Source organism: Phacochoerus africanus, chromosome 13 (genome assembly GCF_016906955.1).
Source record: "Phacochoerus africanus isolate WHEZ1 chromosome 13, ROS_Pafr_v1, whole genome shotgun sequence".
Classification (NCBI taxonomy): Eukaryota; Metazoa; Chordata; class Mammalia; order Artiodactyla; family Suidae; genus Phacochoerus; species Phacochoerus africanus.
Genome location: NC_062556.1, coordinates 70,535,604 through 70,549,421, shown reverse-complemented (window position 1 = coordinate 70,549,421; position 13,818 = coordinate 70,535,604). Strand labels below are relative to the sequence as shown.

The 13,818-nt window shown below is 49.2% G+C and overlaps 1 protein-coding gene across 5 annotated transcripts in view; it reads right to left on the bottom strand.

The window, feature by feature from the left end:
- The window catches only part of TPP2 (tripeptidyl peptidase 2), a 64,918-nt gene extending 58,573 nt beyond the window's left edge, over positions 1-6,345 (bottom strand). For 4 of the 5 annotated variants that reach the window (XR_007131523.1, XM_047756531.1, XM_047756534.1 and 1 more), the window contains exon 1: positions 6,086-6,339. Coding sequence is in view for 4 of the 5 variants with exons in the window: in XM_047756531.1 (XP_047612487.1) it covers positions 6,086-6,250 (165 nt within the window). In the remaining variant the exon portion in view is untranslated. Of the gene's footprint in view, positions 1-6,085 lie in introns of all 5 variants that reach the window. The other variant, XM_047756535.1, reaches the window with a different exon arrangement.
- Positions 6,346-13,818: the final 7,473 nt, after the last annotated feature.

The window sequence follows — 13,818 nt, the reverse complement described above, 5'->3', positions numbered from 1 at the left end:
TGCATTCATTTCAAAAAGACAACTGAATTGTTTTAGGCCAAGAGCCTGACATATGCTAACAAGAAAATTTCGTCACAGAAAAGAAGACAGGCTCCTCCCAGGGGTTTTCATAGACTAAGGAACCAAACACTTGCCAGAGGCCACCCGCGAGGTGTTGGGAAGCCGGCCACGATCAACACGCAGACTCCCTGACCTCAGACCCTTTGCGTTCCATGGACTCAAATAAATACAATACATGACACGACAGACAGTAACCATCACCACGAAGAAAAATCCAGCAGGAAAAGGAGACACCGTGAAAGACATGGGGCTTTCCACTCTAACGAGGCTGGTCGAGAAAGGTTTCGCTGAGAAAGGACCTGACGAAGCTGCTTCGGGCTGGGCAAGGAGCAAACTCCAAGGGAAAAGTATTTCGTAACATCACATCATGGGGAACCGCGCCGGCCCTTGAGCGGAAGGTGGGACTCCGCGCGAACCGCGTTCCCTCCGGGCCCGGCCGTCTCCGGAGGCCGACGCGCCCGCAGCGGCTCCAGCCAGACACGTCCAAGTCCCGCCCGGGCGCTTCAGGTCACTGCTCACGGCTCACCTGCCGGGGAGCGCTCGCCGTCCGGAGACCCCGGTCCAGGTCGAGCCCGCGTCCCGACCTGCGCGACTGGCGCCCGCACCACCGCCTCCCGCCGGCCGGCGGCGGCGCCCGAGCTCCGGCCCCGGCCCCGGGCTCCCGGCGCGCAGGCCCGGACCGCGCCAGGGCCCCGGGCTCCCGCCGCCTCGCAGCGCTCGGCCTCCCGCCTCACGGCCTCTCGGCCAGGGCGCCTCGGCCTGGCCTGCTCTGTCTCCCCAGGGGCCCCCCGGCTTCCTCCCCGACGCCCTCGCCCGCCCAAGTGCCCATCATCCTAAACGGACTCTTCGACGCTGCCTTGGGCCCGGCTCTGAACTGGAGTCACAATTACAGCTGCGCCTCCTCACACTCCTCCCGAGAGAAGGGAAGCGCCAGAGGGCGAGGCCTACGTCTGCTGCCTGCACCTGGCAGTGCCTGCACCTGGCAGTGCCTGCACCTGGCAGTGCCTCACACCGACCGCTGGACACTTAAGACGGGTTCTCCTCAGCCGCGGTTTGCTGAGCAGCCCAGACGCTCACACGGATGCTGCGGCGACACTGAAAGCCATCCTGCCCTGCGGGAAAAGCCACCTGGGGCTCTTTCGGGGCTGGCTGTGCGAAGGGCATCTGTGCCATCCAAGACCCATGTGCTGAGTTACCAACAGGAATCAGGTGTGGAGACAAAAAGAAGACCGACAGACGCAGAGCCTCCAGAGAGAAACGGGATGGAAAAAAGGCCCACAGTGTGGCAAGAGCACGGCCTCCCTTTCCATCTGGAGGATTCTCCCTCAGAGATGAGGTGCGGGGTCTGTTCTCAGGCGTCTTTCTGCTCCCGAGCCCCCTCCCCAATACCAGCCACGACGTCCTGAAAGCTCTGTGGTTAAGGTGTTCCCGGAAGGAGGGGGGAATTCACTCTGTGGAGGAAACAAAGACACACACTTTGGAGTTCCTGTCACGGCCCAGCGGGTCAGGAACCCGACTACTATCCATGAAGATGCTGGTTCCATCCCTGGCCTCGCTCAGGGGGTTAAGGATCCGGCACTGCCATGAGCTGTGGTGCAGGTCGCAGACGCAGCTCAGGTCCCGCGTTGCTGTGGCCGTGGTGGAGGCTGGCAGCTGTAGCTCCGATTCAAGTCCTGACCTGGGAAAGTCCACATGCTGCAGGTGTGGCCCTAAAAAAAAAAAAAAAAAAAGACACACATTTTTTTCCTTCACAAGGCAAAACGAGGGGGTGGCTGGTGGATCCTACATCTCAGGCCCATCACTGACCAGCTCGGGGCTGACAGCTTTGCCAGGGTCACACAGCCGTTACTTTCACGTACTGTAATTCTGAGGCTGGATGTCTGCTTTTCGGGGGCTGGCCATTCTAGTCACAAGTATTCTAACACTCAGCAGGCTCAACATCATAATTAAAAAAAAAAAAAAATCACTGTGGAAAGCATACCAAACTCTGATAAGATTATAAAACTTAAATCAGATACTGATTTTAAAGTGACTAGCTAAGTATCTTTCAAAATAAACCAAAATGAAAACAATGAAGGAAAAATATAAGAAAATATAACAAAATCAAAATAGAAACCACTAAGAGAAAGTTAATACTCTCCAGTGAAGTTAAAACTAGCTAGACCATGTACTAAGAACATAAATAATCTATTTTAAAATGTATTCCAAATATGTACATAATTTGAAAACTACACCACAAGCCTAAGAACACAAATCGCTTGTCTTCATTTTCTCACGCAATGAGAAAACAACTTCAGTGACTTGAGATCGGAGTTCCTGTGGTGGCTCATCAGTAACAAACCCAACTAGTATCCATGAGGATGTGGGTTCAATCCCTGGCCCCGCTCAGTGGATTAAAGATCCAGCGTTGCAGGAGCTGTGGTGTAGGTCGAAGATGAGGCTGCGATCTGGCGTTGGCTGTGGTGTAGGCCGGCAGCTACAGCTCCAATTCCACCCCTAGCCTGGGAACTTCCATATGCCGCTGGTGTGGCCCTAAAAAGATAAAAGAAAAAAAAAAAAAGAAGAAGAAGAAGAAGAAGAAGAAAAAGAATCACATGAGATGGCTAACAAGACAGACACAGATTGCTGTCCTTAGAAACCTCATCAGAATGCGAGCAAAGAAGGCCTAAGGGGACGTAGCGGCTTCCTTACCATCTACTCTTGCCGCAAGATTTACCCACTAGGATCTGATCTCTCTCCCGCATGAAAAATTCTCATATGTGCAATTGTCTGTCCATTACTTCTTCCTTCATCTTGAGGTAAAAGGAACCGCTCCACTGGCGATAATAAGATAGTAGAGGGAACTTGGGTTTAGGAAGGAGAGGTTTGACCGAGGCAGACCAGCTGAGACTCTTGTAGAGGAGCTGTGAGAAGGAGCGGAAACGGAACCGTTAGAACCGTATCTTTGATCCTTAAGGAGGAGGGTCACATGGGACTGAAGGCACCATTTGTATGCGGAGCGCTAAGGTGACAAGATCTGGGACCTGGGCTGGGAGGCTGGGAGGTGCTGGCTGGACGAAATAGAAACGGCCCAGGGTCAACGGCGGGCTGGGGTGGAGTGGATGCGGACAGAAGAGGTGAGATGAGACCAAGGCTACCCAAGGAGCTGGGGCTGGTGGAGAAGGGCTGGGCAAGGCTCGCACTCAGGGGGTTTTCTACAAAGACATGTGGGATACACAAAGAGTTTTGCATTATATTCAGCAAGGGAGTGATGGAAGGGTTTGGTTTTTTTTTTTAAAGGGAAGTAATTCTGGCGATCAGTGTGAAGCCGGAAGAGTGGCCGGGAGGCCCTTGGCTACTGTGGGTTCATTTCCAAGCCCCATCTAAGCCCCATTTCTTGTCCATGAAGCCAAACTGGTCCAGCTCTCAGTGGGCCCCTAACCACCAACCTCTCTTCGCAGTTACAGTCTGCGGGACTACATCATCTTTTTTCTTTTTCTTTTTCTTTTTTTTTAAGCCACACCTGCTGCATATGGACGTTCCCAGGCTAGGGGTCTAATCAGAGCTGCAGCTGTAGGCGTACACCACAGTCATGCCAGATCCGAGCCACATCTGTGACCCATGCCACAGCTTGAGTCAACAGCGCATCCTTAACCCACTGAGTGAGGCCAGGGATAGAAACCGCATCCTCACGGACACCTCACTGGGTTCTTAACCCGGTGAGCCACCATAGGCACCCCAGGACCACATCACTTTCAATGCAAAACAGTAGGCACCCAGCAGATGCCTGACCATCTGCAGAAGAAAGACTTAATCATTCAATTCTCACTCCTCTCCTACTGGCCACCCTCTACATTTAAGCAGCCTACACAGCTGTCACAAAAGAGAACAGGCTGGCACCAAGCATGGGACTCCCCACTCTGCTTCTGAAAGTTTTCACTGTGCCTCTAGGCCTCTACTCAGACCCCATAGGCCTTTCCAAGTGGCCTTTCTTTCCTTTTTATTCCTATCCACCTCTTGATGATGTAAGCACAGCTCTATAAAACACATTTGTTAGAGGGAAGAGGGGGGAAATAAACCTTAAAAATTCACTCCTGTTTGCACCTCACTACATTTCTTTCAAATGGCCATGTTTAGGTCAATCTCTGAGTTAAAGGTGTTAGAAGATTTAAGAATTTTTTTCATTTTACTTCAAATATGCTATTGCTTAAACACTGATTATATGCACATGTCTAATGTGTATTTATCCTTCAGAGAGTTGGTGATTTAAAAGATCCAGCATAAACTCCTTTTGCTAAATAGCCTGGCTTAAAAAAAAACCAGTGTTTTAACACTTTCCTTGAGCACTCTGAGGTTCCATGTAATTAATCGCCTCAATTTTCACAGCAACACCGTGGGATGAGAATTTCTGCTACTTTACAGGGGGAGTAATGGAATTATTTGATAAGCAGGTATGGGACATTCTACAGGAGTATTTTTTTCTGAGACCGTACTCCTCCCAACTCTTCAGAGCCTCTTATTATCCTGACAAAAGAGCCAGTGAACCACTTATCCCAGCTGTTCTCCTCCCACTTGGCCCTATAAAAAGTAAACACACACCGCAACAGAATGGAAACCCTCACTACCCTGTAATGAAGCCTCAATGAGGTGATGGCCCTGCCCTAAGTCTCAGGAACACAACTGTACTGCTAGGGCCAGCCGCAAGGGACCCATCACCTGCCCCTCTCCTGAGGCACGAGAGCTGTCTGGCAGGGCCACCAAGAGGCGTGCCAGACTCGAAGAATGAACAGGAGGAAGTAAGATTCCTAGAGGGATTCCCTACTGAGTCAGCCAAACTGGGTCCCTTTTTCCCCTGCATGACACCCTAACTTCCAAAATGCTACCTCAATTACTAGAGAGCACATACAATAAAAGATCAGGAAGAGGACGAGGTGTGGGGGGGATTTTTAAACTTCAGCTTTTGAAGAAATACAGATGAAGGGACTGATACAAGGGACAGACAGCACACAGGAGGATTAGCCCAGGTTAGATTTGGGGAGGTGGATCCTGAACAGCGGTGGGATTCTGTTTATTACTGGCTTTCAGTAAAAGGCTGAGGCTGAATTCAAAAAGTCAAACTTTGAAGACTTTAATGAGAATGCTTTCAATGGAAAGACACATGTTTTAAAACGACCTTTGGGATGGTACCTTGACCTAGCGATTTCAAAGGTGCCTGAGGCAAAACGGGGTAATTTTAAAAAATCATAAAGTGCTGTCTTACATTTTGAGGCTGAAAAATAAAAATACAAAAGCATAACTTAATGCCGTCTGAAGAGTTCGCCAAAAACAAACTCTACTGGGTTCTTCTTGTGTCAAACAAAGACTAAGCCATGCGTTTTCAATGACCCTAAACAAGCACACTGCAGAAGAGGGTTTAAAAATAGAACACATAAAACTACCAGAGGAAACAATTCCGGAAGTTGACTGAGTTGTCTTCTTGAAAGCCGGCTCTTGCCTTTCAAGATAAACCATTCCTCCCCAAACCAAATCTCCCGAACGGCAGCGATAAAAAAGGAAGTTCACAAGGGTCATTTGCCCCTATCTCCTCCCCACCCCCACCCTCCCGTAAATAATAAAACTGTGAAATCTCGTTTGTAAATAACAGGCACGGGGTGAGTGGGTTCCAGAGACACGAGGAACCCGCGGAGGAAGCTGGCGAGGTGGACAGGGGCCTGAGGGCCCTGGCCTGGCAGCGCCTGGGAGGAAGGGGCTTCCCGGGCAACAGACGCACCCGGGAGCCCACACCAGCCGCGCGGGGCACGCAGCTTTTATCTGGGCCGGGATCACGGCCCAGCCGGGGCTCCCGGGCCCGGGGCCGTCGCCCTCCGCCGGGCCCCCGCGCCCGCCCTGCCCTTCACCTCTTTCCGGCGCCCTGGTCCCCCTCCGCCGCAGAGCGGGCTTCGGCCTGCGGGGCTCCGACGCCGCGTCCCCGGTCCGCCCGCCCGCCGGCCGGCCGGCCGGCCGGCCGCCCGCGCCCCCGCGCCCGGGCCCTCGGCTGCTGCCGCACCTGCATGCCCGGAGCCCCGGGGTCGACCCCGGTGTCCAGGACGGCGATGAGCACCCCCCGCCCGTCATACTCCGGGTAGCGGCAGAGGAAGGAAGCGGCCCCGGTCTCTTTTTTTGGGAGGAGGCCGTGGAAGGGGAAGGGCTCCTCGGTCGCGGCGGTGGCCATGGACGCAGGCTGGAGGGCGAGGAAGAGGCAAACTGCCAGGCTGCGCGCGGACAGGCGGCGCGAGGACACCCGGGCGGCCGCGGGCCTGGGCGGGGGCGAGGGGCGGGGCCGGCCGCCGGCCAATCCCGGCCCGCCAGGGAGAGGCGGCCAATCACGCGCTGCGACGTAAGCCAAAGGCGCCGCTCTCGGGAGCCGAGCGGAGTGTTGCCCGGGCCGCAGAGAAGGAGGCGGAGTTTGAGGCATAGCTGGAGGGTTCGGTTCTAGAACCCGGGGTCTTAAAGGGACGCGCGTTTAGGATTTTTAGGGTAAAGGGGCTGCCAAGCAAAGAGTCAGCATGTCCTGAATCAAAACCATCCCCGGCGGACGGGGAAGGAAGTGATCTGCCGGTCTGGAGTAGCAGGAACCCCGAGCTGGCCAGCGATGGCTTCTAACTTGTTGTGAAAGAAACTTCTCAGTCAGCTGCTGCAGCATCCCCAGGTGACCCGAGGAAAGGAGCCAGCTCAAGCACGCTAAACCCCTAGGAGTTGGAGATTGGCGAAATGCCGGGACATAAGTTTCTGAGAGAGAGCGCTTTGATTCAGACGTTTAAGGGTTGTGTTCCCCTGCCTGTCTCGAGTGTGTCCGTTTGAGCCGGGCCGGGGAGTAATAAGGAATAAGGTGGGGAGGGACCAAAGCTTCAGTCAACTGGAAGTGGGTTTGTCCGTTCTGTCGGCCTTGTAACGTGGTACCAGGCAGAAGTGGGCCCCTCCTATTCTCACTGCTTAACGCTGGGAGCCAGGGGTTTCTGAAAAACATTCTTCTCCCTCTCCATCTCCCTCTCCCTAAATTGATGTTCTTGGTTGCTCCTAAAAGTTCCCCAGTTATCGAGCCCTAAATTACAGTTTTTCAGATTATCAGTGGCGGCTATAAATTGCTTCATGGTACACTAGTAGCTCTTTCATGATCTTTCTGTCTGTATTCGTGCCAGGGTGATTTTAGTCGCGTGCGTGTGTGCCCGCCAATGACCCCTTTGGCAAGCCGGTGAGGCTTACAGACCCCCGTCTCAGAGCAATTTTAAGCTCAAAATGAAATAGGATTACAAAAGAAATTACGTTGAGATAGTTACAGAATATTAAAACTAACTTTGTTATGTGCCAATAGATTTATACGTGTGTATATACTTATATATATGCTTCCTTACATTAAATAATAGGAACTAGCACCAAATCTAATAAACTACCATTATTTCAAAGTAGTAAAGGGCATAAATGATATCTTGAGATGCTTGTGACTATACTGTGATAAGAAGCTGATTTTTATTGGTGACACTCACAGTAACTGCTAATACCACTCTGCTCATTGCCTACATCTGTAGTTGAAGGAAACATTTAATTGAAAGGTTAGTGGAAATAAAGACTTTTTTTTTTCTCCTAAAGTTTTCTCTCATGGACTCCAGGTTCAAGAATGCCTGTTGTAAAGGGAAATCCTCTGTAGACCAGTTTCCAATCCACAGGATTCGAAGGTTCTCCGTGAGGTCTCAAAAATGACTGTAAAGGCGGAGCGCCCCTTGTGGCTCAGTGGTTAAAGAACCCAGCTAGTGTCCATGACGACGTGGGTACGATATCTGGCCCCCCTCAGCGGGTTAAGGATTCACAACTCTCTGAGCTGTGGTGTAGATCGCTAGATCGCAGATGCAACTCTGATCCAGCTTGGCTGTGGCTGTGGTGTAGGCTGGCGGCTACAGCCCCTATTCGACCCCTAGCCTCATGAGGCCCTAAAAAGACGAATAAATAAAAGCAGTCAGACATTTTACAACACTCTGCCTTCTTGAAATTTTGTTAACACTCTACACAGAATTTTATCCTAATGTAATTCACATTTATAATGGAAAGTCCTGTTATTTATTATCTGCAGCTATATATACTCTAATATTTAATTTAAAATTTTTTCCTGGGATCAAAATATTAAAATTTTGAATCGACTTTCAATTATTGGAAAGTTGACCAAAATGACATGAATAAATATTAAGCTTTGATTAAACATTTGATTAAGATGAAAAATTACAGAAAAAGAAAATTTTTATTGAAAATGCAGCTCTTAAAAAGATGCGTGAGAGGCATATTTGGGGCCTTTGATTAAAGGTCTAACTGACGGTTTTTCAAATTGTTCCTTAATTTGACACCCAAGAAGCTATTCTCAGGGGGTGCATAATAGTAAACCGCCTCCCCGCCCCCCCTCAGGAAGCAGGGGACCCAGCTCTGAAATGGGGCCAAGGGGGGTAAGATATGACCTTGCACTAGAGGCATGCCTTCAAGCAGATAAGTTTGGGAAAGAGTAGATATGACATTTACGCCTCTGCAAATTGAAGATAATGAAATTATCCATGACTTTGTACCACTGTTTTAGAGAAATCCTGAAATCACTGTGCCTCAATACGAAGCATTTGCTCTGTCTTCAGGCCGCAGCATTCTCCACAGTATGTGTTTACACCGCCTCCTCTCTTGATCTAATGCCATTGCCATCTAAGCGATCTCTTTCAATGCCAACACCACTTGCGCAACTTGACAAACAGCCTGTCAGTTCATTGGCTATCAGGAGGAAACAAGTAGAGGCTAGTTGGAGTAAACAACGAAGATAACAGATAAATAGCTACCAGGGCTTAGGAATGGGGAGGAGGAGGAAGGGAAGGATAGGAAGCAACAGGGTCAGTGGACCACGGCATCCGTCCATCATCCTATCTGGGGCAAAGTAATAGGCTGGAAGCACGAACCCTCCCACACAGCATTGTTCAGAGCGGGAAGTGCCTACGCCCACCCACGCCCCCTTCCCCATCACCTGCAGGTTTGAGGCCGAAAACAAGTGCGGAGGTGCGGGGAGAAAGATTGTGAAAGCGTCCCCCACGTCCCAGCGGCAGGACTTTGAACTCCTGCGCAGAGTTTGCAGCGCGACCACTCCTCCCGCGGGTGGCACCCAGGCCGTGATTGAGTGAAGTAGGAACGCTGGGCCCATCCGTTCCTGGGAAACGAGGAACTTCCTTGACAGTAGTTTTGGGCCGGGGGACTCTCCCTTGGCTTTGCCAAACCTTCTCTAGGCTGCGTGGCACCCAACCTTTTGTTTTTCTCTTCTTTACTCAAGGACTGACTTGCATCGAGACCTGATGGCTCCGCCAGCCTTTTGTGGACCCTGGACTGTATTGCCTTACACAGGCGTTCCCCCGATAGAATCCTTGCTCCTTAAAGCGGGTCTTGGCAGCCGCTTCTGGGAGTACCTGCACTAAAATAACTCGGCAAAGAAACTTGAGATTCAGATGCTTCAAACTTTGCCGCTGCTGCCCCCTGGAGGCAAAGGCCGTCACTACAGCCCTACCAAATATGCGTGCTTCCCAGGCGTTTTTCAGTGCAAAGCCAGGTGGGCGACCGACCGTGTTTGGCAAAGCTTAAGTCACCAGCCTGTCAAGGAGGCTGGGAGATTAAGTTCTGACTTCTTGCATGGACAGGCACACTGATAGTGTGGGAAATTCTATCAACATAAAAAGCTTTTCAAAAGATGCCTGTTAATTCAAGAGATTTGTAAATAACAATTTCCACTATGCCCATGTATGTATAATATATAATATAAATATAATTAATATTAAATCCTCTTAGCCTTAAGATATGATTCTAAATTAAATTTAAATTATGCTCTCACTTTCTATTCTTTCCACCTCCAAACTAAATTAAGTGGTATAACACAGTCCCTGATCCTTGAACCTTAAAAAATAAGATGATAAATTAGGCAATTTGGACAAAGACCACTGCTGAGAACAATGAAGATAACTGGACAACATATGAAAAATATCTGCCTGTTAGGCATCAGAGGGCTAACGGTGTGGTGAAAAATTTCTGGAGCAGGTGTAAACTCCAAGACTTAAGCCTAGCATTTGGGACAGCCTTGCCTTTCAGGGCAAGGGGCCATGGGAAGAAAATCCTGAAAAATTAAAGAGGCGAAGGCCATGAGCCAGTGGGGTGAGGTCAGGTCCCATGGCCGTATCTAACCCATGCAGAAGTTGGTATTGGGAGGTGGAAGAGAGCTGGCTTGAGGAATCTAGACATCCGGACTTGTGTCCCAGCTCTGTCTTGGTTTGTCATTTTAGACAAGATTGTGAGCCTCTCTGGACCTCAGTTTCCTCGTTGGCACAGGAAAGAATGGGCGGAGCCCCCTTCCTTTGTAGTTACGGGGCAGAAAACCTGAAACATTTCGAACCAGTGCATTTTATTGTCAGTTAATATAAGAAAGTTTTAAACTGTCCCCCAGGGCCGGAGGAGGGGGGGTGCGGTGTCATGTGCTCTTAGCATACTAAGGTAGGGTTGTCAGCTCATGAGAAACAGAGGCAATGTTACATAAATAGGAGAAGTGTGAATTTTTCACATCGGGAAGAAAGGTGCCTCTGGAAGGAAGGGAATACTTGGAGAGGTGAGACGCGTTTAATTGCAGGTGTTTGGTGAAGGTGAACAGCCATGAGCAGCCGTAAGACTCTCTCATTTTCTCTGTGGGATCAAAGCAGATGGGTATCTAGTGCGCGGTGGACCCTCAGAGGGAGGTTCTTGAAGACTAATTCTTGGGGTTGGGGGCTCCAGAAGCCTCTTTCATCCAGAACGGCTCCGTTCTCGCAAAAGCCCCGCCCACTGAGCTGCTGCTTTCCGTCTGATTGGTGATCTCTCTGTATCCCTGTATGACACACTCTTACTTGGTATTCTTTGGAATTTTGCGTGGCTTCATCAAAAGAGCTTTACCTAGAACAGCATCTGGGACTTATTTTGTTTCACCCCAGCTCCTGATGTGTGTTAGCAAAACCATACTCCCACTAAATTCCATGGCAGTGTATCACGCGCATGTGGACAGACCTGAACCCAATTATGCAATGCAGAGATTGTCCCCAGGAAGTCCTACCGTCCCTGGTTTCACTGCAGGAAGCGCCTCAGGGTCTCTCGCTGGGATGGGCCTGGATCTGCCCAACCACCGTGGCTGTTGTGATGTGCAGCACCTGCCTGGGATTTAAGTCCTGTCCACACGCCGAGGGCCAGAAAAACATGTCAGGCTTAGGATTCCAAATACACGCTGATCCTAACGAGAATCCCGAAGAGCCCGACTCGAAGGAGAGAGGCAGAGAAGATTCGAGGAAAAGCACTCAGAAGTTAAGGGATCTTGTCTTTGAGGACTAAGTCTGCCACTAATTAGCTTCGGGAACTTTAACAGGGCCTCTGTATCTGCATCTCCCAATCTCAGGGTTTGATCACAGTTAAGTGAGAAAAAGTACCTTCCCCAGTGACAATAAATTGCTCTTATTGTTTCATGGAGGGAGTGCAGTAGGAATTGAAGTACTGAGGCTTCTCCCACCATTTGGCCTCCCCCTACCTAAAGTTAAGGCTTACATAGTGCAGGCAAATCAATTTTTAAACAAGGATTATTTAGTTTGCAAGGAATGGTTTTTTATCATCTTATTTTTTATTTTCTTTTATTTATTTTTTTGGCTGCACCTGCTGCATGAGGAAGTTCCCGGGCCAGGGACTGAACCTGCATCACAGCAGTGACGCGAGCCACAACAGTGACAATGCCGGATCCTTAACCTGCAGCACCACCAAGGAACTCCAAGAAACAGTTCTTAAAAACCAGTTTAGGTGTGTAGTAACAAGACCTCTTAAGCCTGTTTCCTTGAGGTAAATCAAACAATTTACTCCATCACTGGTGAAGTATAACACGGACAGATACTTTTTCTCACTGTTTTTACTTTTTAAAAAAATTTTAATATTTTTGCCCTCCCCCCCTGTGGCATATAGAGTTTCCAGACCAGGGGTCATATTTGAGCCACAGTTGCAACCTATACCACAGCTGTAACAACACTGGATCCTTTAAGCCACTGCCCCGGGGGGTGGGGGCCGGAGGGGGTCAGGGATGGAACCCAAGTCCTGGCACTGCCCTGGCTGCAGAGATGCCTCCGGTGGCATTGCACCACAGCGGGAGCTATTTTTAGAACTTCATGATTAACTAAGGTAAATACACCTCCAATATCACAGAATTATTCTTTTTCCTTTAGTAAAAGATAAAAGAATGACGAATAGAAGTCAGCACATAAAAATCACTCTGTGTGTGTGTGTGTGTGTGTGTGTGTGTGTGTGTGGTGGGAACACTTAACCTGAGATCTGCCGTCTTAACAGGCTTCGAAGTACACAATGCCTTATTGTTAACTATATCTGACGTTGTGCAGCAGACACCTGGAGCTTACTTTGCATAACTGTAACTTCCTACGCGTTTGAACAACTCCTCACATCCTCCCCTCCCTGCGTCGTGGCAACTGCCGCCCATTGTCTATGTCTATAGCTTTGACTGCTTTAGATGCTTCCTGGAAGAACTCAGGCACTGTGGGTCTGTGACTGACTTCACTTAGCATGCCTTCCGGCTCCATCCGCATTGTTGAAAAGAGTAGAATCCCCCTCTTTTTTGAAGGCTGAGTACTATTCTGTGGTGCACAGTGCACTACATTTTCCTTAACCAGTCATCTGTCTGATGGACGCTGGTGTTGTTTCCATATCCTGGCTACTATGAATACTGCTGCAATGATTATAAGAGCTTCAAGAGCCTGATTTCAATTCTTGTGGATGTGTACCCAAAAGTGGGACTGCTAGAGCATATGGTAGTTAGATTTTTAATATTTTAAGTGACTTCCATACTGTCTTCCATAGCAGCCGCATCATTAAACATTCCCATCAAGAGTATACAAGGGTTCCAATTTCTCCACATCCTTTCCAACGCTTTTTTCTTTCTTTCTTTCTTTCTTTCTTTCTTTCTTTCTTTCTTTCTTTCTTTCTTTCTTTCTTTCTTTCTTTCCTTCCTTCCTTCCTTCCTTCCTTCCTTCCTTCCTTCCTTCCTTCTTTCTTTTTCTTTCTTTCTTTCTCTTTCTTTCTTTCTCTTTCTTTCTTGTCTTGTCTTTTCTTTTCTTTCTTTTTGTCTTTTGTCTTTTTAGGGCCGCACCCATGGCATATGGAGGTTCCCAGGCTAGGGGTCAAATCAGAGCTACAGCTGCCAGCCTACGCCACAGCCACAGCAACGTGGGATCAGAGCCGTCTCTGCCACCTACACCACAGCTCACAGCAACACCGGATCCTTAACCCAATGAGCGACTGAGGCCAGCGATCAAACCCGCAACCTCATGGTTCCTAGTCGGATTCGTTTCTGCTGCACCCTGACGGGAACTCCTTTGTTTAATTTTAGTTTTTATTTATTTTTTATTCTTTTTCAATGATAGCCATCCTAGCAGGTATGAGGTGATACTTCATTGTGCCTTTGATTATAATTAAAAGCACTGTAATTATATTGCTCTGACAGCGACCAATAGCCAAAAGAGGTTTTTTTCTCTGTGTATTAGAATTTCACATACAAAGTTTTCTCTATTTTTTTTTTTTCTATTTTAGGGCTGTACCTGTGGCACACGGAAATTCCCAGGCTAAGAGTCTAGCTGGAGCTGCAGCTGTCGGCCTACACCACAGCTCATGGCAGCCCAAGATCTCCGACCCCCTAAGCAGGGCCAGGGATCAAACCTGTGTCCTCAGGGA